This window comes from Lissotriton helveticus, chromosome 4_1 (genome assembly GCF_964261635.1).
Source record: "Lissotriton helveticus chromosome 4_1, aLisHel1.1, whole genome shotgun sequence".
NCBI lineage: Eukaryota > Metazoa > Chordata > Amphibia > Caudata > Salamandridae > Lissotriton > Lissotriton helveticus.
Window position 1 is genome coordinate 98,941,064 of NC_136063.1, and position 26,213 is coordinate 98,967,276.

Sequence of the window (26,213 nt, forward strand, 5' to 3'; positions counted from 1 at the left end):
ATCGGCAGACCCCAATTGGAGATGTATTCAGCGTACTATCGCGACAACGACCGCTGACGTTTGACAGAATGGGCAAGTGCCCGCTAACTTCATGGTGGTACGGAGGGTCACAAGAATCTGCTCATGGAATATCAATGGCTTAGTTAATAAAAAGCACGACCCGGAGCTCATACAATACTTAACCTCATTCGATCTCCTGTTAATACAAGAAACTTGGGAAGATAAAGTATTTGATGTACAGGGATTCACGTCACTCTGTACGCCAGCAACCAAAACTTCAACCTTCGGCCGTTGTTCAGGAGGATTGATGGTATTCGCCTCTATAACGACAATAGGCGAAATTAGGGCTCTGGACTTCCATATAACCCCCCCAAGTGTCATACAGGTGGTAAAGCTTTCACTCCCCCTAACAAAGCAGCACCAGGAAGTTATTATTATAAACACATACATCCACCCCAAATGGAAACAAAAATCAGTGGAAGAGCTGGGGCACGTTCTACAAAAAATAAGGGACTCTGGGGAGTCAGACACCTTCATCTTGGCTGGTGACTTTAACATGCTTCTCATCAGCAATGAGCAAGGCACTGACCTCTCTTATGAGTTAGATACAGCATGGGGCGTGCCGCCGCAAGGTCGAACAAAAAATAACAACCTAACGAAACACTCAAAAAACCTTCTTCGGCAATTGAACACCCATAACTTAAGGGCCCTAAACGGACGCTATGCTGAAGACGATCCACCAGCAGTCACTTTCCACTCTAGCACGCAATCCTCGCATTTGGATTACATGTTCATGTCGTTGGACATGTTCAGCTGGATAACTTCATTTAAAATAGACGTGAGGGATTTCAGCGACCACCTGCCCTTAGTGGCTGAGATAAAATCCAATTCGGTAGATAAAAAAGAACGCTACATTGGCCCAGAAACAGAAGTCAGTGCAAATTTAAAACGGATACGGTGTAGTCTTGATAACATCGACCTTATTGGTTCAAGTGCGAAAACCCTCTTCCACCAAATTCACTGCTCATCCAAGTTGGGGAATGTCTGGCATGACTTCATCATCACCATCGGGGAACAACTGGGTAGTACCAGGCCCTCCAATTCTCGCCTTGTGAGGGGACCCTCAAACACGAGACAGATGTGGTTGGACATGAAAACACAAAAACGCCTGATCAATCAAACTCTGAGACAGATACTAAAGGATCAGGGAAACCCTAGTTTGCAAGTAGTGCTGAGGGAAGGAAAAAAGAAACTCAAACGGCTGAAATGGTTAAGTCAAAAACAAAGGAATGAAGAACTTTGGGGGAAACTTGTTCACGAAGGAAAGCAAAAAAACAGTTCTAGGTTCTGGCAAATGGTGAAAAGAATCCAGAACCCTGACCATTTCGGGCAAAATTCGCACATATCAGAGGAAGTATGGACTAAATACTTATTGTCACACTTTAATAATGACAACATAGGAGATGACAACAAAGTCCCCCTGCATGGAAATCACAAAGCTTGGTCGTGATGGTAACTCCAGCAATCAAAGTGGGACAAGCATGTGTGGATTGGGGGAGTTTAAGGGTATGACCTTACCGCAACTAGAACTTTTAGAAGGGGAAGGCAGACCTATAAGGATCATGGAGACAGGGCTCACGGAATATACCCCAGCAGACATCGGGCGGCGAATCACCAAGGGACGACCGAATGGGGCACCAGGACCGAATGGAATCCCCCCCATGTTGTACAAATCTGACGTAGCCTTTTGGAGTGCATCCTTGGGTCAGGTCTTTAACGAGGCCAGACTTACTTTATCCCTTCCGGACTCTTGGCATGGGTCCATTATTAGTCCAATATACAAACATGGGAGTAAGAGTAACCCGAACAGCTACCGTCTTATTGCTTTGCTTGATATAGAAGCAAAATATTTCAGTGGTCTCATTCTGGAAGAACTATCGGCGTGGGCGTCCGAAAAAGCCATTATCCCTCCCAATCAAACAGGTTTCCGTAAAGGCCAAGGGACAACAACCAACATCATGGCCCTGTCCTTACTGATGGGCGAAGCAAAAACCACCAAGCTACCGCTTACACTGCGGCCTTCGACCATGTGGACCGGAATAAACTTTGGGAAAAACTATTTAATTGGGGCATTCCGAAACATCTCCTAGACGCCCTAATACTTCTCCACTCTAACACCTGGGTTAAAATTAAACTTGGAACTGGCCAGCACCTCTCGAAGCAGATAAGGACAACTAAAGGACTAAAGCAGGGGTGCTTATTAGCGCCAATTCTCTTCAATCTGTTTATTTCTGACTTACCGGAAGAACTTGACAAACGCCGAAATCATGCGCCCAAGCTAGGAAAAGTCACCCTCCCTAGTCTGTTATATGCTGACGATTTAGTGCTGATAAGCCGGTCGCCAATAGGCCTTCAGCATCTTTTGAATTGTACCCATGCCTTCTCGGTAAAGAATGCCCTAGAAATAAACCTCAACAAATCTAAGGTCATGACAGTTAACTACAGGAAGAAAAGGATCCCTTGTTGGTACCTGAACGGAGTAAAACTTGAACGGGTAGCCACATACAAGTACCTTGGCATCATGTTGGATTCTAAGAATACGTCTAGGCCTCAGCTCCAGTCTATTCAAGGGAAGGCAACAATGACCCACCTCGCATTGAAATCTCTAAAGACTAAACTCCCTGACCTCACCCTTAAACCCTTTCTTGAAATCCTCCGAGCGAAACTTCAACCAATGCTCACCTATGGGAGTGAATCGTTGCATGGGAAGGATGCTGCATTGCTAGACGCAGTCATAGCCAATTGTTACAGGGCCATCTACATTCTTCCCAAATACGCGTCTCCGGCCCAAATTCGTTTAGAATTTGGGGTGGTCAAACAAACACTAGAAAGACGGAGTGCATATGTAACTAACTGGCGCAAGATTCGCGATGCAGATCCTGACTCCTTCAATGCCAGCATTTGGGAAGAGCTACTTAGATGTCGCACTTCACTGCCGAGGGACTACCTATTTGGATCTCTTGACATGTTAGGCTTATCCGATATTTGGGAATCCGCCATAGATCACCAGTCCTTCAAAAAGTTGGCAAAAAAATCTGCCAGAATAATTTCTGCAATAGAAGATAAGAAAGATCTAGCCAACAGGGCGCATGGATGGATAACGGTGGGAGACTACGGCAAAATACAGCCACAGGCATATCTTAATATCGGGATGAAAATAAAAATCAAAGAAAAGTTCCTGAAACTGCGCCTTGGAGCTATCCCGATATTGCCGCACCTGCCGCCATGGGAGAGAACTCATGCCTCGGCTCTATGTCGCCTGTGTAAATCTGGCAAGGAGGACATCATCCACATGATATGCATCTGCCCGAGACTAATGGACTTGAGGCACAAGCTGTTGCTACCTTTTTTTAGATCATATGCCGTTCGGACTTGCAGGCAGGCAGTTAAACTGTGTTTTTCCTCCAGTGACATTAAACTGAACTGTCAGGTTGTGAAGTTCTTTGATTTAATGAAGGAAAGACTCAAGCACACCTGAAAGACTCATCGGAATTTAATAACAACCTTGAACTGACAATAGTAACTGCTGTATTTTAAATTATTTGTACTGCCATGGCGTTTTATATTTTTGTAAAGATTTTAATTAATCATATACAAATAAAAATATTACTTACTTACTTACTTACCTATATCCTTCTCCATTATCCTACCGACCGCCACCAAAGCCCCCACGACTGACCCTACCAGTAGACATCCCTTCCCTCTGTACTGCCCTTACCTCAACTCTTCACTCCTCCCCCATTCAACCAACCAGTTGTGTTCACCTCTCACACAGGCTGAAGATTTTAACTCCTGGCTGGCCCAGGCGAGAGATAACTTTGCCCCTCTGAAAGTACTCAAGAAGAAGAGACCCCACGATGCCCAACTCTGGTTCACGAAAAACCTTAAAGACAAGAAACTCGTGCTGCGTCAAACAGAGCGCAAGTGGGGACTAGATGACTGTCCCCTTAAGAAATCTATTTTTCTCACGGCCTTACAGGACTACAAAGGAGCTATCCTTTTAGCTAAAACTGAATATTTCTCCACAAAAGTTTTTAACTCGACCTGGAAATCTAAAACCATCTTTTTGATCGTTGACGAACTGGTGAAACCTGATCGGGTCACTGTCAAACCCCTCCCTTCACAATCCCTCTGTGACTCCCTCAACAGTTACTTTATCGAAAAGATCACTAAAATCAAAGCAAGTATCCCCAAAGCCGTATCACCTCCTGATGTTAATGATGCACCCCGTAACCCCGTTCTGTTTTCCAATTTCCCCATGCTCACTGAAGAAGTTTTTTTTTCTCTCCTTAGGAAAGTTCGGTCTGGCTCTCCCCGGGACAGCTGTCCCCTCACATTGCCCAGGGGATCTTCCTCACATCCCTGACCCCCCCTCTCCCTCCTGAATAACTCCCTCACCTCCGGCGTGGTCCCCAACTCTTTCAAAATTGCTGTGGTCTCGCCTATCCTTAAAAAAGCAGGATCCAATCCTGGGGCACTCTGTAATTTCCACCCAATTTCTCCTCTCCCCTACCTGGGTAAAATTCTGGAGGCCTTTGTGGCAAATTGTCTAAGCACCTTTGTGGAATCCACCCACTATCTGGACCCCCACCAAGCCGGCTTTAGGCCTCAACACTCTACTGAATCCATTGCCCTGGTCGTCCATGATGAGCTCAGAAAGGGGGCCGATCATAACTCCTCACAGGCACTGGTGCTCCTGGATTTGTCGGCGGCGTTCGATACCGTCGACCACGCCGTTCTCCTCGACCGTGTCGAGAGCGCCGGCATCCGGGGGCCACCGCTGAGATGGATCACCTCCTTCCTCCAAGACCGTTTTCAAGTAGTCTCCCTTCCCCCCTTCGCCTCGGAAGGAAAACGACTTACCTGCGGAGGCCTGCAGGGCTCCTCCCTCTCACCCCTTTTGTTCAACTTGTATATCCTTCCCCTGATCTCCGAAATTCAGAAAAGATCAGTGGACATCTTTAACTATGCCGATGGTCTCCAGTTCATTTTCAACATTGACCCCCTCCCCTTCCTCCATTCAAAATGTCCAATCCATCATGACTTTGTTATGTTATGTTATGTTATGTGACTTTTATATAGCGCACGGCTACTCGAGATGAGTGTCCCGGCGCTTTCCACCTGCAACTCAGAGTAAAAATAACACAACACAGCGAAAATGAGAAAAGAAACAAGCAGCAGCACTTGGATGAATTCCAACCAGCTCAAACTTGACCCCGACGAGACTAATCTGGTTTTCACTGGGCCCCAAGGTAACCCCTGGAACTCCACTTTCTGGCCCCTCTCCCTTGGTCCTCCTCCTTCCCCAGTCAACTCGGTCAAGAGCTTAGGCATTACCATCAGCAATGACCTCTCCATGAGGGCTCAAATTCATTCAGTGGTCTCCGTCTGCTTCTTCCACCTGCGCCGTATTCGGAAAATTAGCAGACTGCTGTCACGTAAAGCTCTCGTTCAGGTCACGCTGGGACTAGTCATGTCTCAAATTGATTATGCAAATTCTTTGTATTCCGGCATACCTGCATACCAATCTCACCGACTCCAACTTGTCCAGAATCAAGCAGCCAGGCTTATCCATGGCCAGCCTAAGTTCAGTTTATAGGAAAGACAGGAGGGAACCCATAGACCACGTTGGGATGGGTGTATCATGTAAACAAAAACAATTCCCAACAGGTATTATTTAGAAGGCGGTTTCAATTGAGTATGCCACAGGCATTACTAAGAACAGAAACAAGGAGTCAAAAGGTTTTGAAGAGGAGTGGTATTATTCACCAAGAAAAAAGGGGGCATTCAATAAGCATTTACATTTACAGTTTAGGCAGCACTGTAAAGATTAGATCTTGTGACAACCCAGTGGCACTTGGTGCAAGGTGCTATATACAGTTTCAGTGAAGTGAAAGTGCAAGTGCTTTAAAAACAGCATTGGTGGCGCATAAATGAAAGTATATACATCAATTAAAGCTTCAATTACAAGGCAAGTTACAATCACTTGGAAAACAATTATTTTCTGGTAAGAGCTTTAAGTGCGATATGCGTCATATAATTCAGGCTGTCTGGTCGACGGCGTTTCGATCCCCTTAGGTCGGGATCGTCATCAGGACGGGGTTGTCGATAAGTACAGTGCTGTGGACAAAGGAAGGGTAATAATGAGCAGGGCAGGCTGTAGGGGCGGGGGGGGTGGTGAGGGGTGAAGGAACACATACTCGGATTTGATCGCATCAGGTATAACGTGTGAAGGGGAGGGTGACTGAAGTGGTGGCCGGAAAGGGAAGGAGAGTGAAACTTAGGGGTGTCTAGTGTGGAGGGTTGGCACGTAGTATAAGGAACTTAGCAGTGGGATAGTGATCCACACAGAAGGAATGGGATGTACACTCACAAGTAGCCAAGCAGTGATGCGTGGCTGGCGGCACACAGCGGTAATTTAGGCCGATTGCTGGAGGAAAATAAACTATCATTAGTTAAGGCGGCGGGAGTGACCACAACGTAAAGTAAGATTAGTCCATGTGCATTATTCTATCTTTTACCCTGTGTGTGTAAATGTAAATGTAGTAGTACTTGTATAGCGCAGGAATCGACCCATGAGGGTATCTCTGCGCTTGTACGCATACCGCTGTGGAACCCTTCCTGGCTTTTCCCTGTGAAGTGCCCACTCCTGGGCACCCCCAAGCGTTGTTGGGGCCATTGTGGAGATTAAGCAAGCTATTGCCCAAAGTTGCAGAGTGGGACCCATGATTAGAATAGGCACCGATGCAAGAATTATCAGGTCCGCGGAAATTGAGCACAGGACCTGCCAAGGCGGGAATTGAACCCTAGTCCCGAGCTAGACCTCTGCATCAGGGTCCGCCGCTCTAACCATTGAGCCACACTTCCCACCGTCTGCCTCCCGTACTGCCAGCTCACTGTGTTTATTTTCTCTTATCACATCGCCAGAGTTGGTGATGTAACGGCTCTTCCTCCCTCTGCCCAGAAGCAGATTTTCGAGCCTATGTCATGATCTAAATAACTATGCCATATTAGTGTCTGTTTAACTCAAGCACAACTGTATGCGAAGTTTTAATGGCACGGCGTTTTTTTTAAATGAATACACGGCACTCTACGTGTCTGACTTTTCATGAAATTGTCATTACATAAGGAATATCACTATCTCTTGGGCTATCGATCGGGCACTAATGCGCCTATTTATTCTCACAACAAAACGGCGTATCAACCATTTTGTCAACGTTAAAATGCTACTTTTACCTAGGGTGAAAACATGTATGTCTGACACTGTATGTTAAAAACCATGTGCATGTATATATACGTGTATGTCCGACACTACATGCATGTGCGTAAATGATGACTATCAGGATGTCTGACACTGAAGAAGCAACCCAAGACACCTATTCACAAGGATATATGATATTGAAGTCGCATTTATGTCTTTTCCGCTGTGTTATTTCTTTACAGGGATCAGCTTATATAAGGACCCATAATATGGTCAGTCCTTCTTTTTAAAACTTTTTGTATTCCGTGCTCCTTAGCGTGAGTACCAAACATGCATCACACATGGTGATATTTTTACCACTCACTTTCCCTTAATTGAGAGGTCCTGGCGAACATGTTGACCACCATTGGATAATAAATACAGTCACACCTAGTAATGTTTATCCATTCTCTCTTTTTAATCAGGATCAGGATCAGGATCACCACGAATAAATTTAACAGGTATAATCCGGAGGTATTTTTATTATTCACATTTCACTTCATCACACCCACGTTCACCTCAAAACCTGCTCCACTATATTCAGGTGTCGCAGCACAACTGAGTAGGATTTGGCTACTCAGCTGGGACCCCATGATGAAGCATTACACCAACTAGGTTGGTGTGTGAGGGTTTTATAAAAACCTTAGAGGAGCCATACTTGTCTGTTATACACACTCTTGTCTAAATACGGCTGTCTCCGTTGGTTTATTAATTATTGTCGGGACGTGGACGGTTGTTCTTCGGTCCTGGCTCTCCCTTTTGTTTTTTGAAAGCAGAGAATTTACCTTTGCGTAGCTCGTCCCTGGATTGCTGGCCCCTGCCCTCTTGTGACCATACACACCTGAACCCTGACCATCCCTGGAGAAGATCTCTCTGAATTGTTCCGACATCCGCTATAGAGAAAACTCTGTTGCATCAGGCTCGAACAAGAAGAACTGCGGATGATTTTGGCTGGGCTCAGTACAAGAACATTTTGAAAGAATTTAAACTGTTTTCAGACCTGCAGGTGAAAGCAGGAGGGTTCATAACTTTCTTCACTGTAAAAACAAAAGCAAACGCCCGCTGGTTAGAGCTAACTGGATCTGGATAAGAACTACTGAAGATGCCTAACAACACTGAGCTCAGCATGAATGCTATCAGGGAAGCAGTCTTCAAACACTTCTTTGTTGCTGATCTCCTGTCCACTGCGATTAATTAAACTAACCGGTTCCTGTTTTGCCCAAAAGCTTGTGTCTTTATATTCCGCCCAATGTATATTTTGTTCCTTGTTTCATCTATGTTCAAAATCCTTACATTGTTCTCAAAATAAATATTCCCTTGTCCGGCTGGACATTGGAAAACAAAACCATAGGTCTTATTCAAGTCTATGGGGGAATTTCTTCTATCAACAACTAAGCTAAGGACCTTTGTTCTTTATAATAAAGAATTACCCGAGGTCGGCAGCTACCTAATCGGGTTCCCTTGTACACTATACGGATACATTACATTGTCATGTGGTCCCATAAGGTGAAACACAGCCTCAGTTTGGTTAATTTTTGGGCAATTCAAAATGAAACTTTCATCATGATTAGTGGGTATCTTGCCCATAACTGAATGAACAATTGCAGGACTTACTGTAGGAAACGGGGCTTGCAGCTGCAGGCCACCTCTTGCTGGTTGTGCCAAAAAGGTGGGCAAAACAAATTAAGTCAAGTATCTGTATAAAATAGCTAGAGCATTGTATAAGTCTTTTGTTGGGACAAGATGTTGACTAGCAAAATCAGGGTATGGAGTTTCCCCAGCTAAAGCCAGCCATGTTGCCCCATCATTATTACGAGGGCTCATTCATACAGGTTTAAGTATATGTGGGAGGGTGCCAAGAGTCTAGTATGACAGTGGTATTTCCATGAGTGCATATGCTCTGTATTGAGCTGGTGCTGGAGGAGCTGCATATGTATTAAATATATTTGTAATACCATTCACAGCTTTAAATTCTACTCAAGAATAAAAGCCTTCAAAGCAATAAATAGTGTCCGGTTCTACCACAAAGATAAAAGCACCACCTGCATGAACAAGACCATGATGTATAACGTGCATGGACGACAGGGCTGCAATTCACTGCAATAGCAAAAGTCTGTGGCTCTGCCATAAAGTAAGTAATATGGAAAACAAAGTGTAGCACAAAAAATGGGTTTGAGTATGAAAAACAAATAGAATTACGTGCTTACTGAATACTGGGGAGGATGAATCCCCAACACCACGGACGTCTCTCGGGAGAGGTGTAAGAGTATAATGGATGAGCACAAGCACTACTCAGGAGACTCGTAAATAAGTACCAGACCAAGTGTTGCTGGACCCATGTTACAGGTATTCTGCTTAGAAACAGAACTATGCCGGGATTACGGGACTTAAGTATGTAGGGACTCAGTCACCATACCACATTAGTACCTACAGGCCGAAATCCAGGATTGCTCATAACTTCTTACCTGCCATTCTAACATTCCCAGAAAAACAAGTAAGTTGTCACTCCAAAACACAACCCTCTCGACCCTCTCAGGGATCATAGTAGCAGGTCATTACCTTTCGTTCTCTCACTCAAACATGTCCACAATAAATCAAAAGGGACAAAAAGTAAGTTTAAAATATTTATTGAAACTACCATGCTCTATCATGAAGCAACTGCGCTACATTTGGAACATTTATAAAGGTCAACAATGTGAGTAGCATGATCAATGGACTATACACAATACAAAGCCCTGCCATGTTGGATGACCAATTTTCCAAAGCCTACCCTCACTATCGAAGCACAGTGACATATTAGAGATTTCTGGGATTAGTGTCGGACCCCATACCTGGCATCAAATGGTAGCTGATCTACATCTCAAATGGGGCAGCTCACTCGTACTGGGACTTTTGGTATGCAAGAATTTCTCCTCTTTATTTTCAAGACAGGAAAGTCCCGACTTGTCTGATAAAAATTGCATGTTCAAAAACAGCAGCTGGATTCCTCTGTTATGAGTAGGTGGCAGTGTATGACCACAGAGAAATGCAGGGTGCAGTGTTATTTGACCTTTTATGTTATGTGCAGACTGAATCCCAGCAGAAAAGCTAAACAACCAAACATGTGCAGCTTGTTTGTAAAATAAAGTGTGGTACAGTGTGATCTTTTGTAACATTTCCAAAGCTAAAGCAGCCGACTACATGCAGTTAGACTAACATAGGAGACCCTCAACAGTTCTTCTGTAGAGACATATTGAAATGCCCTTCTTGATAAAGTTAATAGCGCATCCTTTCAACTCCACCCACCTGTAGCCCTTAAAAAAGAGATGAAAGAATCTGAAAGGTGATTTCAGGGGGAAGCATTCAAACATTTCTCCACTGCACCTTACATTGCAAAAGTAGAGCATCAATTTATGATAAGGCACACCTGACCCAGATCTTCATCTGCCTAATCAGCCCACATTTCTACAAAGTAATACATTTAAACATTAAACTAATATTTTGAATTTCTGTGAATATAAAATTCTCCTCTCTAATTCTACATTTATTGAGTTTAAAAGTTAGGCCAGTTGATGGAATTTACAGCTCTTGCCTGGGTCTAGTTGTTGTGCCCTTTCTACCCTGCCCTCAATCTGTGCCCCAGCAGTATTGCAGGTAAACAAGGATGTAAAAATATGCTCTCATGTTATTCTGTCTCCCACCACTAGAAGTGCTAGAGTCTCATTGATCAACTCTGACCCACTCTTACCACTGCATTTACCAGCAGACCAGTTGTTCTTAGGAGTATTGGCTGTGCAAAATATCATTCTCATTCAATGTTCACAGCATTCTTCTTTCCTGGAAGCTCCTGAAAAGTTATGATGAACAAGAGTAAGACGTGTGTACCCAAGAAAATTTACAGAACTATAAAAACTCTGCGGTATGTAAAATACACAAAATGTATGTATATGTGGGAGACTATCTCTCTGGTAGTGTGTCATGTAGGGCCACGTGACAATGTATTTCAAGACTATGTATTACTTTTCAAAACTATATGTTCTCTGGTATCGCTATCCATCTTAAATAAAATGATGTAGCATTTGGGAATAAAGATACAGCCCAGCAGTCCTGCACTAGAAGCCAAGATGGCGAAGATCTCCACAGCCACCATGTTGCGGCCTTTAGTGCTGAGGTAGGCAGGAATGAAGGAGACCCAGACGCTGCAGAACACCAGCATGCTGAATGTGATGAGCTTGGCCTCGTTGAATCGGTCAGGGAGGTCCCTGGCAAGAAAAGCCACCATGAAGCTGGCAAACGCCAAGAGGGCCATGTAACCAATCACACTGTAGAAGGCAGTGACAGAGCCCTGGTCACACTGCACGATGATCCTCCCAGTCTCAGACTGTGTGTCAGTGCCAGGGTGAGGTGGAGAGGTGAGCAGCCAAGACAGACAGATTGTCACTTCTCCCAGTGTGGACAAGAGGACAATAGAGCCAGACACCCGGGATCCCAGCCATCTGCTTAATCTGCTCCCAGGCCTGGTAGCATTAAAGGCAATGACAACAGTGATGGTTTTTGCTAAAACACAAGACACAGCAACAGTAAAAATGATCCCAAATGCAGCTTGCTGGATCAGACAGGTCCATGTCACTGGGAGTCCAATAAATAAAAGGGAGCAGAGAAAGGCCAGCATTAGGGCGGCGAGGAGTGTGTAGCTGAGATCCCGGTTATTGGCCTTTACTATCGGTGTGTCTCGGTGTCTAATAAAGATTCCCAGCACTGCAGCTGTGGCTATAGATAAGGATACAGCTGTGAAGACCAAAACCTCACCAATTAAATCACTGTATGAGAGGAAAACAATGGTTTTGGGGATGCAGCCATCCTTCCTGTCATTGGGCCACTTGTCCTCAGGGCACTTCTGGCAGTTTTCCATATCTAAAATGAAGCAGATATTTTAAAAGTAAAAATAGAAGCCATACATCTTCCATCAATGCTACATGTAGCAGTATGTTTACAACATTGTTAATTACATTTTGATATTTAAAAAATAAATAATTATATTCAAGGGGGTTGTGCTTGTGATTTATTTTCATAATATTATGCTTTTGTGATGCCTCATAGCATTTGGGCCCTAAATTCAGATACTGAGTGACATAAATCCATTGGCCCTCTCTGTTTCCTAATATTTAAACAGCAATTTATTCATAGATGATAAACAAACCTTAGGCATTCTAATTCTAATCCAATTCCACTCAGATATATCGCCAACAGGGAGTTAACAACCATGAGAACAAAGTTCAGATACTTTATAATTGTCACGAAAACAGAGCTGCCTACTCTTGACAATACAAAATTTGGCTGTGCACAGCGTCTTTTTTATTTCAAATATTTTATGAAAATATTTTCCCAGCAGATCAATGTTGTCTGGCTGATTGGTTGAAATTCAGGCAGTGATTGTTGTTGCCTGGTCCTAGGTTATAAAGGTCCTTGTTGGCATGGGTTATTTGCTTGAATTGGCAACTCTTCTGTACTGGGAACCAATGGAGTTGTTTGAGGTGGAGGGGGATGTTTTGCCATCAAGTTTGGAGGGGTCGTGCATGAATCTGGCTGCAGTGTTCTGGAAGGCCTATGGAGGAGCATTTAGGGACCCCGTACTAGACGCCATAGTTCAGCCTGCTCGTGATGAGGGCTTGTGTGCCAGTGCATTTGGTGTTAGTGGGGAGCCACTTGAAGATCTTCCGTAGCATGTGTGGAATGAGGAAACTGGTTGATGAGACTACGTCAACCTGGGATTTTAATAAACAGCTTGAACTAAGGTATGATGCAGAGGTTCCTGCGTGAATGGACTGAAAGGGTGCTGGTCCTAATTCGACTGGCCACCACAAAGTGTTCCAGTTGGTGGAGATTTTGCAAACATCTGGTTTGTTCATTTTGAGCTTCAGGCAGTTCTCTCTCAACCAGTTTGTGATGCTCATCATGCCCCTGTGGAATCTGGCTCTCGTGGTGTTGGGGTTCCAGGAGAGGCAGAGGATAAGTTGAGTGTCGTCTGTATTTGAGTTGATGTTGAGCCTGTGGGATCTGACAATGTTGGCCAAGGATGTCATGTAGGTGTTGAAGAAGGTGGGACTCAGGGATTAACCCATCGGGACACCGCAGATGATTTCCTTGGGCTCTGAGGTAAACGGAGGTAGACAGATTTTCTCGGTTCTTCCGGTGAGGAAAACATGATCCATCTGAGGTTGTTCCTTTGATATTGATTTTGTGTAGCCTAAAGGGTATGTGTGCTGATGTATGTGTGTACAAGAGATATATGACTGAGTATATGGTGTCTCGTTGTGTATATGTGTCTGTGAGTGTCTTTTTTGGTGTGTCTTAGAATGCATGTGAATGCACAGGTGTTATACTGGGTGTCAGTGTGCATTAATGTGTGTTGCAGACTAAGTATTTCTGTCAAAGTCTATGTATGTGAGTACAGGCATACATATAGGTAGTTTGTGAATGTTTATATGTCTGGAAGTATAATGGGTATCTCTTGATATAGACAGTATGAATGTGGTTTGTTTGTGTTTCCTAACGTGTGTATTTGTGTCTCTCTGTTTTTGTCTGGGTAGATCTGAGTGTGTGTGCGTCTGTCAGTGCCTCTATTTTGCAAAAGCGTTAGCATAATATAATTTACACTTCTTTATGAACATTACATATAACTAAATAAAAAAACACCATTAATTAGCACTCAAAAAGTAACTGTGTCAAATTATTTCAGAGCCAGGTGTTCCTCTGCTTCATCAGTGTATTCTTTTTCATCTCATAGCCTTTTAAATCTTTTTTGTTTTGGAGACATTTTTGACAGTTTTCCTTATCTACAAGTGATAATTTAACATTTTTAAAAATGAAAGCAATAAGGTTCATCATTGGTTTTAAATATGTCAGTGCAAGAAAGGATCAGAGTGTGCACAAATATCAATTTCAGGAAATTACTTCATGACTCCTTTGTTCAGAACCTGGGGTAAACTAATTCAAAATATGAATCTGATTTTGCTATATAGACTAGACAATCTCAAGTGTTCACAGGCTTTAAAAGATCCCATTTACTTGTGGGAAAGCATCTTTAACTGGAACTATAGAAGTTATTTGTTAAAGATTTCTCTGCAGAGATCGCTTTCCAAGTTTTTCATTTCTGTCTTTTCAGACTTTGTAATGTAAGATGTAACATATCTAGCAAAAACAATGAAATTGTCTGCTACAACTTGAGGGGCAGATTTACGAGAACTAATGCATCTACGCTTTTTAGCACAGAGACATCAGTTTAATTGCGTCACGAAATAAAACCCTTACGCCACCATGGATGCATCATATTTATAATGTAGTGCGCCATGGTGCAAGGATTGGCAGATGCGTCACGCATCTGTTGGCGTAAAGATAACGCATTGCTGGAGTCATGTTGCAAGCAAGACGCAACTCTAGCAACGCTCAGGAATGCCTATTCCTATTGTGCCACATCACTCCTTACGAGATCTTCAAGCAGGTGTAAGAGTTTTGAAAGCAGTGGCGTCGTAAAAGTGATGCAGTGGAATCTTGTAGATTTCACTGCGTCACTTTTATGAGGCTTTCTGGCATCGGAACGCCCACCCTGCAGACATTATACCTGACCCAGGTATAATGTGATGCAGGGCTTTACAATGTGATGCATATTTCTAGATGCGTCAAATTGTAAATTTGTTACAATGTGGTGAATTGTTTACAACGCCTATGCAACACAAAAGTGACGCAACAGCAGAAAAAAAGTGTCACAAGGGGCTTCTAAATCTGCCCCTGAATTTCCATATTTGCATTTTGCATAGACAAAATGACAGAGCTGTAGACATCGATTAGTTTTGAAGCCTTCCATTGCTGTATGTATTCTTTGAAGATTTACCGGTCACTTTATGCGTGACTGCAGACATGAAACTATTCACTGTTCCTTCTGAGATAACAGGCTTAGGAAATCCAAAACTGACCATTTTATAATATACCGTTCGGCTCTATATCTGCAACAGCAGTACTTTCCACATTTTTAGGATTGGGATCGCTACACTTGCTGCCTAAGGGCCAGATTTAAATGTTGGTGGTAATGGTCCTGCTGTCGACTTTTTGAATGTAAACCAGCCCGCCACCGCGAGGATATACCCACCATGTTTAGGTGTTGGCTGTTTCACAGAAAAAAGACTTCATACAAGCCTCTGTTTCCGCAATGAAACATCGGCCGATTGATTGATATGCTTCCCTCCAGAAATCCTAAACTACTTTACCTAGAGGAGGAATTTTTTGTTGCTGATAAGTAAGTTAGTAAGCTTTTTATTGTTTGGTTGATTAAAATTGCAACAATGTAACATAAAAGTCTTCAGAATGATATCAATATAAAGCCATAGAGTGCAATAAACCTCCATGGTATGTCATTTAAGAAAAAGATTTACAAAAATGATTATTCAGTATAGTAGAATCATTCCATCTTCCTATAGAACTTTAAAACCTTTATGTAATGTTGGTTGTGTTGGGCAATGGCTAGGCTGTTTTATTTTTCATTTTTTAAAGGGAAAGTTTGTGGAACTTTAAAAACATTAACAACTTACATTTCAGTTGGGGATCTGCAGGGTTGAAACTCGGAATAATGGCCTCACTGCATGTCCTGATCCTCCTTGATTTAAAATCAGACATCTATACAGTGACACATGCTTAATAAAAATATGGACAAGTGCAAATCAAACATAAATTCCTCTTTTTTTTTGTCCAGACAATCTGCATGCTGTGTGACTGTTGTATTTCCACCTAGGTTGTTTTGTACTTTTGGAAGTTCACCCAAAAAAGTACCATCAAACATTTCTTTAAAAATACCAAAAAAATACCACAAATGTGAGGCTGAAGTAAGCTCGCCCTGATCAAGAAACCCTCCAACAGTCACACCAACAAGAAAGCCAGCTGGTTCACTAAAGACCTCCGGGCCTCCAAGCAAACCTGCCGAAAGCTGGAGAAGATCTGGCTCTGTGAAAGAACACCGGGCCTCCACACAGCCCACAAGAACACCACCCGCAGACACCATCACCTCATCAGATCTGCCAAAAGGGCCTCCTTCAAATGCTGCCTCGACAACAATGCGCACAACAGCAAAGAGCTCTTCAACATCGTGATGGAACTCTCCAACCCCAGCACCAACACCAACGAGGTCCCACCCTCGTAAGACCTCTGCGACTCGCTGGCCACCTTCTTCCACCGCAAGATTGCAGACATCCATGACAGCTTCAAAGCCATGACCACCCGACAACCACTGAGACCTCCTCCCTCATGACCACCATCTGCACCAACCGCCTGCCCTCCTGGACCAACATCAACGATGACGACACCATCAACATCATGAACACCATCCACTCCGGATCTCCGTCAGACCCATGCCAACATCACATCTTCATCAAAGCCTGCACAGCCATCACAACCCATCTACGGAGAGTCATAAACACCTCCTTTGAGACAGCAACCTTCCCGGAGATCTGGAACCATGCCGGGATCAACGCCTCACTCAAGAAACCCAAGGAGAACCCCAAGGACCTCAAGAACTTCCGTCCCATCTCCCTGTTTCCCGTTCCTGGCAAAGGTCATCGAGAAGACCGTCAATGAACAACTGACCCTCTACCTCGAGGACCCTTCCCAGTCAGGGTTTCGCAGCAACCACAGCCCTGAGACTGTCCTCATCGCCGCCACCGATGACTTCAAGTCCCTGCTGGATAATGGAGAAACGGCGGCATCCTGGTCCTGTCAGCCGCCTTCGAGGCGGTGTGCCACCACACACTATGAACATGACTCCACAACGACGGGATCCAAGAGAAGGCCCTGGAATGGACCACCTCCTTCCTCTACGGCAGAACACAGAGCGTCCGCCTTCCCCCCTTACGCTCCGAAGCCACCGAGATCATCTACGGCGTACCCCAGGGCTCATCCCTCATCCCAACTCTGTTTAACATCTACATGATTGATTAAGCCCCTAGCACATGTACAGTATTGTATAAATATGTGATGAAATGGTCTCGACCTTCTTTTCTGTATTAAGAGCCATTTCATAAATGTAATTTTCGCAAATCATTCAGCCAACGTACCATATATGCATTAACTGAATGTTACCTCTGCTTGAAAAATGTACAGTATGATACTCATCTTTCGTGTATATACCATATACCATTTCAAATGCATTTTTTTGTATTTTGGAGTGGGTTGGAAAACACATGCATCGTTATATGTTTAGTATTGCTTAGTATTTCGTAATGATGGACATTATACGTGGAGTGGGTGTTGTGAACGTATCTAGGACCCTATTTAAATATTCCAGATTCATGCCCTTATGTGGTTATAACAAATCATGTCCTTATAAAGGCATAAGAATCATATCCATATTTAGTCATAGCCAATGCAGTCCAAATACGGCAAGGCAAGGCTACTCCCATAGACTCCTAGAAAGTACAACGCGTTCTTTAAACAAACCAAGCCTCCAGCAGCCCGGGAATTCCTCCTGCTTTTGTTTTGATTTGCCCAAGAACTCCTGGAGTCCTAAAAGAACTGCGAGTTCTTAGTGACGTCTTATGTCCAACCTTACGTCAAACTCGGCACCTTCCAGGTATAAATATACCAGCATCTGCCTTAGCAAACACACAATGGTTTGGAGCCGATCGGCTATCCACTTACCCGAAGCCCAGCTGTAACGAGAGCCGAAGGAAGCCAACCCTCTCATTGACGCACTGAGAGAGACGCTGTCTTTTCTCCTGCCGAGAAATCTTGCTCCAGTGTTTCCAGTCACCCTTGCGGGTTACTGGGAGATCGAGTCCTGAGAAAGAGAAACAAGACCTCCTTCATTCTATAACCAAGGTAAGGAGCTGATTAGATCCTTAGAGAATTCTTGATTCAGATTCTTGGCAAAAACTAACTTAACTTAAACTGCAGCTCACTTACTCCTTCCCACGTACTAGGCTTAGGTTAGGTACACCGGGGTAGGCGTATCTTAGAAGCACCAGTTGAGTACGTTTAGTCAATGATTTTATGTATGTATATATTTTATCCGTTTTAAGTATCTTATGGCTTAGGAACCATATAAATGCTTTTACAGTATTATTTCATAATACTCCTTTTACTGTATGCACTTTCCTTTATGACAAGTATTGCAATTGTGGCAATTCACTTCTCTTGCATGAGAAAGAAGACTGCTCAATAAATAACCACTTTTATTGAAAACGCCCGTCTCTCTATTTCTCTGCACTCCTGGTGAAACTAAGCATGCACGATTGACTGAGTGAAATAGCTGTTTATTGCTTCCGCGACTCTGGAGATATACCCCTTATTCTGGAGGGAGCAAAGTTGTCATGTTTATGCGGTTGTCAGAAACTAATCCCTTCTTGTCTATTCAGGAAAGTTAACTCCTTCCTGTTCACTCGAGAAAGTTTCTAGTGACCTCTGAGCTAGCTGGCATTGATAATTAAGTCAAACATATTCAGTAGAGACCTAGTCGACCTCAGTCCTACGTCTAAACTATTGTTTATGTTATTCCAATGCGCAGAGCCTATTGGGAATATAGGAACTACACTACAATATCGCCAACAGGAGTTAACAACCATGAGAACAAAGTTCAGATACTTTATAATTTTCACGAAAACAGAGCTGCCTTCTCTTGACAACACAAAATTTGGCTGTGCACAGCATCTTTTTTATTTCAAATATTTTATGAAAATATTTTCCCAGCAGATCAATGTTGTCTGGCTGATTGGTTGAAGTTCAGTTCAGGCAGTGATTGTTGTTGCCTGGTCCTAGGTTGTAAAGGACCTTATAGGTGTGGGTTAATTGCTTGAATTGGCATCTCTTCTGTACTGGGAACCAATGGAGTTGTTTGAGGTGGAGGGTGATGTTTTGCCATCAAGTTTGGAGGGGTTGAGCATGAGTCTGGCTGCAGTGTTCTGGATGGCCTATGGAGGAGCATTTAGGGACCCCGTACTAGACGCCACAGTTCAGCCTGCTCGTGATGAGGGCTTGTCTGACAGTGCATTTGGTGTTAGTGGGGAGCCACTTGAAGATCTTCCATAGCATGTGTGGAATGAAGAAGCTGGTTGATGAGACTACGTCGACCTGGGATTTTAATAGACAGCTTGAACTCAGGTATGCTGCAGAGGTTCCTGGCATGAACGGACTGAAAGGGTGCTAGTCCTAATTCGACTGGCCACCACAAAGTGTTCCAGTTGGTGTAGATTTTGCAAAAGGTCAGTACTTTTGTTTTGTTCATGTTGATTTTCAGGCAGTTCTCTCTGAACCAGTTTGTGATGCTCATCATGCCACTGTGGAATCTGGCTCTCGTGGTGTTGGGGTTCTAGGAGTGGTAGAGGATGAGTTGAGTGTCGTCTGCATTTGAGTTGATGTTGAGCCTGTGGGATCTGACAATGTTGGCCAAGGATATCATGTAGGTGTTGAAGAAGGTGTACTCAGAGATGAACCCATCGGGGCACCGCAGATGATTTCCTTGGGCTCTGAGGTAAACAGAGGTAGACAGATTTTCTCGGTTCTTCCGGTGAGGAAAACGTGATCTATCTGAGGTTGTTCCTTTGATATCGATTTTGTGTAGCCTAAAGGGTATGTGTGCTGGTGTCTGTGTGTTCAAGAGATATATGGCTGAGTATATGGTGTCTCATTGTGTATATGTGTCTGTGAGTGTCTTTTTTGGTGTGTCTTAGAATGCATGTGAATGCACAGGTGTTATACTGGGTGTCAGTGTCCATTAATGTGTGTTGCAGACTAAGTATTTCTGTCAAAGTCTATGTATGTGAGTACAGGCATACATATAGGTAGTTTGTGAATGTTTATATGTCTGGAAGTAGAATGGGTATCTCGTGATATAGACAGTATGAATGTGGTTTGTTTGTGTTTCCTAACGTGTGTATTTGTGTCTCTCTGTTTTTGTCTGGGTAGATCTGAGTGTGTGTGCCTCTGTCAGTGCCTCTATTTTGCAAAAGCGTTAGCATAATATAATTTACACTTCTTTATGAACATCACATATAACTAAATAAAAAAAACACCATTAATTAGCACTCAAAAAGTAACTGTGTCAAATTATTTCAAAGCCAGGTTGTTAGACCTGTCAGCCTTAGGGTGGTCTCCCCTACATTTTTGCCCTTTTTGCCTCCCATTTTTATCCTATATTTTGTTGGACTTAGGACACTGGGCACCTCACCACTGCTAAACAGTGCTGAGGTGCAGGTGCTCTTCCCTAAAACCTTGTGAGGCTGGCATATCTGCCACAAGCCACTGCTACCGCAGTAAGGTTTAATCCTCCAATAGGCTAACATTGGGAACCTCCCCTTATGGAATAACTTCTGACAGGGACCTAATAAGTCTATCATGTTTGATCGTGTTGGACTCGGGGCGGGGAACCCTTTCCAATGATATATAGGGTTTGGGCACTACTACGCTTGGGATCCCACTTTTATAAAGGGGACCTTTTCCTGCCTACACTTAGATTAGGCTGCAGACTCCCCCCTCCCCTCTACATACTGATAGCCTGCCTGGGTTGGGAGGTGGGAGTGGTGATTCACACCTTCTTCCCTGGGATGAGCTGTGATGGGCTGCCCACTGTAGCCTTAACGGCCTGTCTCTCGTCACTGTGACAGCTAGGTCAGGGAAGGCAGGGAACATACCAGAACTCCCTGGACTCTTCCAGAAGCCCCTGCCCCCAGACCCTTCCAGAGACTTCCACCACTTTCTAGCCCCTAGACTAAAAAGATATATAAGGGAGGGTCCTGGCCTCACATTCTTGTTACACTGCTGGACCTGGAAGAATCCCTGCTGGAGTGAGGACTGCTGCACAAGAGGGTTGCCACTGGAAAGGAGGCTGACTGCTCCAAGGAACTGCTGCCCCACAACCTGCTGAGCTGCCCTACTGTCTGCTGATCCTGCCCTGCATGGGAGACTGCAACATCACCACCAGAGTGTCTCCACAACATCCCAAAGGAACTACTTTTCTTTGAACAGCATTTTAAAGAGTCTTCAACCTTTTAAAGATTGCCTTTTTGGGACTGCACCCTTTTTAAGCTAAAGGAAACTACCTGTCCTTGGACCACAGCGTTTTAAAGACTGCCCTTTGGAACAGCAACAACACTCTCAAGATTTGCCCTGCAACGCTGTGCCTGCCCTCAGCACTGCTTGCCCCGTGATCCTCCCAGGGCTCTGTGATTGCCTCTGCTTCTGGCGCAAGCCCACTGAAACTGGCCCTGAGGTCACCGCCACTGGGACCGGAGCGCGCTGTGTAGCGCTGAGAAGCGAAGCGCTTTGTGGCAGGAGGCTCCGCCGTTGCCCAGGACTTGGAGGCACTGTTAAGCGCTGTGCTAAAGGAGCGCTGTGTGGCTGTGACCCCCACCCGTGCAGCGCCTGCTGAGCCCAAGGCCCTAGGGGGAGAGGAGCCTCGCACCTGCGTCCGCAACCACCACCCCAGGTAACGCCTCAGTGCAACCAGGCTGCTGCGAAGGGGCGGGGTGCGGGTTGGCCGGGTACCTGGAGTGTGAGCTTTGTGCTTGGCTGGGAACCGTCCTTCACTGACCGTCCTACAGGGGCATAATTACTTGGTAATTTACACTGGGGCATTTTTTAGCATTACCAGCAGCGCCTGGGCAGCCGCACTTCCTACGCTGGGAGCATCATTTCTATGAGAGGCACACTTATTACGCTGCAAGGGAACTTTGGCCTAAGAACCTTCCCCCAGTGAATTTTGACCAGTGAAGGATGGGTGGGAGAAGACTCCAAGGAGGCTTCCCCAGGATGTAGTGAGCTACATGCTGGCCTTCCGTAGCCAAATGGCTAAGTTGTGGAAACAAGCTTCTGACAACTTAGAGGCCAGCCAGGCGGTAATGAAGGAATGGTACAACCGGAATTCCCACCCTGTGGAGCTCAAACCTGGACAGAAGGTGTGGGTCATGGAGCCTGGAGAGCTTAGTGCCCTCCAGGATCGCTGGACAGGCCCTTATGAGATATTGGAGAAGAAGGGCAAGGCCACTTACCTAGCGGACCTTAAACCCCCAGGCAGCCCCACAGGGTGCTACACACCAACCGCCTCAAACCCCACCATGAGAGGTCTGAGCTTACCTTACTGATGGTAACTGATGGGGCCGAGGAAGAGGAAAGTGAACCTCTCCCGGACCTCTTTGCTTCCAAAGAGAAGGATGGATCGGTGGAGGGAGTGGTCCTCTCCCCATCCTTGACTCCTGAGCAACAGAGGGACTGCCGCCAGGTCCTGGGGCAGTTCTCCTCAGCGTTCTCCCTTATCCCTGGGATTACCCACCTGTGTACCCATGATGTGGACACAGGAGACAGCCCCCCTATCAAGTCCAAGTCTTACAGGTTGTCAGATAAGGTGAAGGCCAGCATCCAGAGTGAGGTCACTAAGATGCTGGAGTTGGGGGTGATAGAGCCCTCCAACAGCCCTTGGTCCAAACCGGTGGTTCTGGTACCAAAAGCTGCCCCACCGGGCACCACACCAGAACTTAGGTTCTGTGTGGATTACAGGGGACTGAACTCTGTGACCAAGACTGACGCTCATCCTATCCCGAGGGCGGATGAGCTCATTGACAGGCTGGGGGCTGCCCGATACCTGAGTACCTTTGACCTCACGTCAGGGTACTGGCAGATCGCCCTAACAGATGGAGCTAAAGAGAGGTCCGCCTTTTCCACCCCAGAGGGCCACTACCAGTTTAGGGTGATGCCCTTTGGAATGAAAAATGCTCCTGCCACCTTCCAGCGGCTGGTGAACCGGGTCCTCTCCGGTTTAGAGGCCTTCTCTGCTGCCTACCTGGACGACATAGCTGTCTTCAGTAGCAGCTGGGAGGACCATTTGGGTCACCTCCAGGAAGTGCTTCAGGCTCTGCAGCAGGCAGGCCTGACTATCAAAGCTAGCAAATGCCAGATAGGGCAGGGGTCGGTAGTCTACCTAGGACACTTGGTAGGAGGGGGCAAGGTGCAGCCCCTACAGGCCAAGATAGAAACCATCCTGGCTTGGGAGCCTCCCAAAACACAGACTGAGGTCAGGGCGTTCCTGGGCCTCACAGGATACTACCGCAGATTTGTCAAGGGTTATGGCACTATTGTGGCCCCCTTGACTGAGCTAACCTCTAAGAAACAACCTAGAAAAGTGATCTAGACAGAGGCTTGCCAAAAAGCCTTTGACTCTCTAAAGCAGGCCATGTGCACCGCTCCTGTGCTCAGGGCCCCTGACTTCTCCAAAGAGTTCATTGTCCAAACGGACGCCTCAGAGCATGGCATAGGGGCAGTACTTTCGCAACTCAATGAGGAGGGAAGGGACCAACCAGTAGCCTTCATCTCCAGGAGGCTGCTCCCCCGAGAACAGCGGTGGAGTGCGATAGAGAGAGAAGCCTTCGCGGTGGTCTGGGCTGTGAAGAAGCTGAGGCCATATTTGTTTGGCTCCCACTTCCTGATCCAGACTGACCGCCGGCCCCTCAGATGGCTCATGCAAATGAGGGGCGAGAATCCCAAATTGCTGAGGTGGTCCCTTTCCCTACAGGGGATGGACTTCAGGGTGGATCACAGACCCGGAGTAGACCACGCCAATGCTGACGGTCTCTCTCGGTTTTTCCGCCTTAGTGATGAGAACTCCCTGAAGGTTGGGTAGTTCTCCCCACTTTCAGCTGGGGGGGACATGTGTTAGACCTGGCAGCCTTAGGGTGGTCTCCCCTACATTTTTGCCCTTTTTGCCTCCCATTTTTATCCTATATTTTGTTGTACTTAGGACACTGGGCGCCTCACCACTGCTAAACAGTGCTGAGGTGCAGGTGCTCTTCCCTAAAACCTTGTGAGGCTGGCATATCTGCCACAAGCCACTGCTACCGCAGTAAGGTTTAATCCTCCAATAGGCTAACATTGGGAACCTCCCCTTATGGAATAACTTCTGACAGGGACCTAATAAGTCTATCATGTTTGGTCTTGTTGGACTCGGGGCGGGGAACCCTTTCCAATGATATATAGGGTTTGGGCACTACTACGCTTGGGATCCCACTTTTATAAAGGGGACCTTTTCCTGCCTACACTTAGATTAGGCTGCAGACTCCCCCTCCCCTCTACATACTGATAGCCTGCCTGGGTTGGGAGGTGGGAGTGGTGATTCACACCTTCTTCCCTGGTACGAGCTGTGATGGGCTGCCCACTGTAGCCTTAACGGCCTGTCTCTCGTCACTGTGACAGCTAGGTCAGGGAAGGCAGGGAACATACCAGAACTCCCTGAACTCTTCCAGAAGCCCCTGCCCCCAGACCCTTCCAGAGACTTCCACCACTTTCTAGCCCCTAGACTAAAAAGATATATAAGGGAGGGTCCTGGCGTCACATTCTTGTTACACTGCTGGACCTGGAAGAATCCCTGCTGGAGTGAGGACTGCTGCACAAGAGGATTGCCACTGGGAAGGAGGCTGACTGCTCCAAGGAACTGCTGCCCCACAACCTGCTGAGCTACCCTACTGTCTGCTGATCCTGCCCTGCATGGGAGACTGCAACATCACCACCAGAGTGTCTCCACAACATCCCAAAGGAACTACTTTTCTTTGAACAGCATTTTAAAGAGTCTTCAACCTTTTAAAGATTGCCTTTTTGGGACTGCACCCTTTTTAACCTAAAGGAAACTACCTGTCCTTGTACCACAGCGTTTTAAAGACTGCCCTTTGGAACAGCAACAACACTCACAAGATTTGCCCTGCAACGCTGTGCCTGCCCTCAGCACTGCTTGCCCCGTGATCCTCCCAGGGCTCTGTGATTGCCTCTGCTTCTGGCGCAAGCCCACTGAAACTGGCCCTGAGGTCACCGCCACTGGGACCGGAGCGCGCTGTGTAGCGCTGAGAAGCGAAGCACTTTGTGGCAGGAGGCTCCGTCGTTGCCCAGGACTTGGAGGCACTGTTAAGCGCTGTGCTAAAGGAGCGCTGTGTGGCTGTGACCCCCACCCGTGCAGCGCCTGCTGAGCCCAAGGCCCCAGGGGGAGAGGAGCCTCGCACCTGCGTCCGCAACCACCACCCCAGGTAACGCCTCAGTGCAACCAGGCTGCTGCGAAGGGTCGAGGTGTGGGTTGGCCGGGTACCTGGAGTGTGAGCTTTGTGCTTGGCTGGGAACCGTCCTTCACTGACCGGCCTACGGGGGCATAATTACTTGGTAATTGACACTGGGGCATTTTTTAGCATTACCAGCAGCGCCTGGGCAGCCGCACTTCCTACGCTGGGAGCATCATTTCTATGAGAGGCACACTTATTACGCTGCAAGGGAACTTAGGCCTAAGAACCTTCCCCCAGTGAATTTTGACCATAAGAACCTACCTCAAGTGTACTTTTACCATCCAAGGACACTGTGAGAAAGACATTACCAGCAAGAGCCCTTGGCACACATGAGCTTTTGGTGATTTGATCAGGCCTGGGAACTGGATTCATTCTTATTGATTATTGATCTTGCTTGGAAACTGGAATCCTTTTTTTGTTATTGATCAAGCCTGGGAACTGGATACATTCTTATTGATTATTGATCTTGCTTGGAAACTGGAATCCTTTTTATTATTGATCTTGCCTGGAGCTGGATTTACCTGCTTTTGGTTCTCGAATAATTTTTAGATAAAGAAATTCTTATTCTTATACAAAACTGGTGTGGTGTTCCTTTTGTGAGTGTTTTTACTGTGTCATCGTCGTTGTGTGTTGCACAAATACTTTACACATTGCCTCTGAAGTTACGCCTTTGCTGCTCTGCGCCAAGCTACCAGGTCGGAAGCGGTGGTCCCTCCTTGGACTAGGGTGCATACCCCTGCCAACTAGAGACCCCGGTTCTAACACAGGTTTTCTTCTGCTTCATCAGTGTATTCTTTTTCATCTCATGGACTTTTAAATCTTTTTTGTTTTGAAGACATTTTTTACAGTTTTCCTTATCTACA

General features: G+C 45.6%; 1 protein-coding gene across 2 annotated transcripts in view; it reads right to left on the minus strand.

Moving 5' to 3' along the window:
* Positions 1-9,911: 9,911 nt before the first annotated feature.
* The window catches only part of LOC144828395 (vomeronasal type-2 receptor 26-like), a 105,360-nt gene continuing 89,058 nt past the window's right edge, over positions 9,912-26,213 (minus strand). For both annotated transcript variants that reach the window (XM_078686509.1, XM_078686510.1), the window contains exon 4: positions 9,912-12,193. In XM_078686509.1, the coding sequence (XP_078542635.1) occupies positions 11,289-12,193 (905 nt within the window). In that variant the 3' untranslated portion in view covers positions 9,912-11,288. The remainder of the gene's footprint in view (positions 12,194-26,213) is intronic.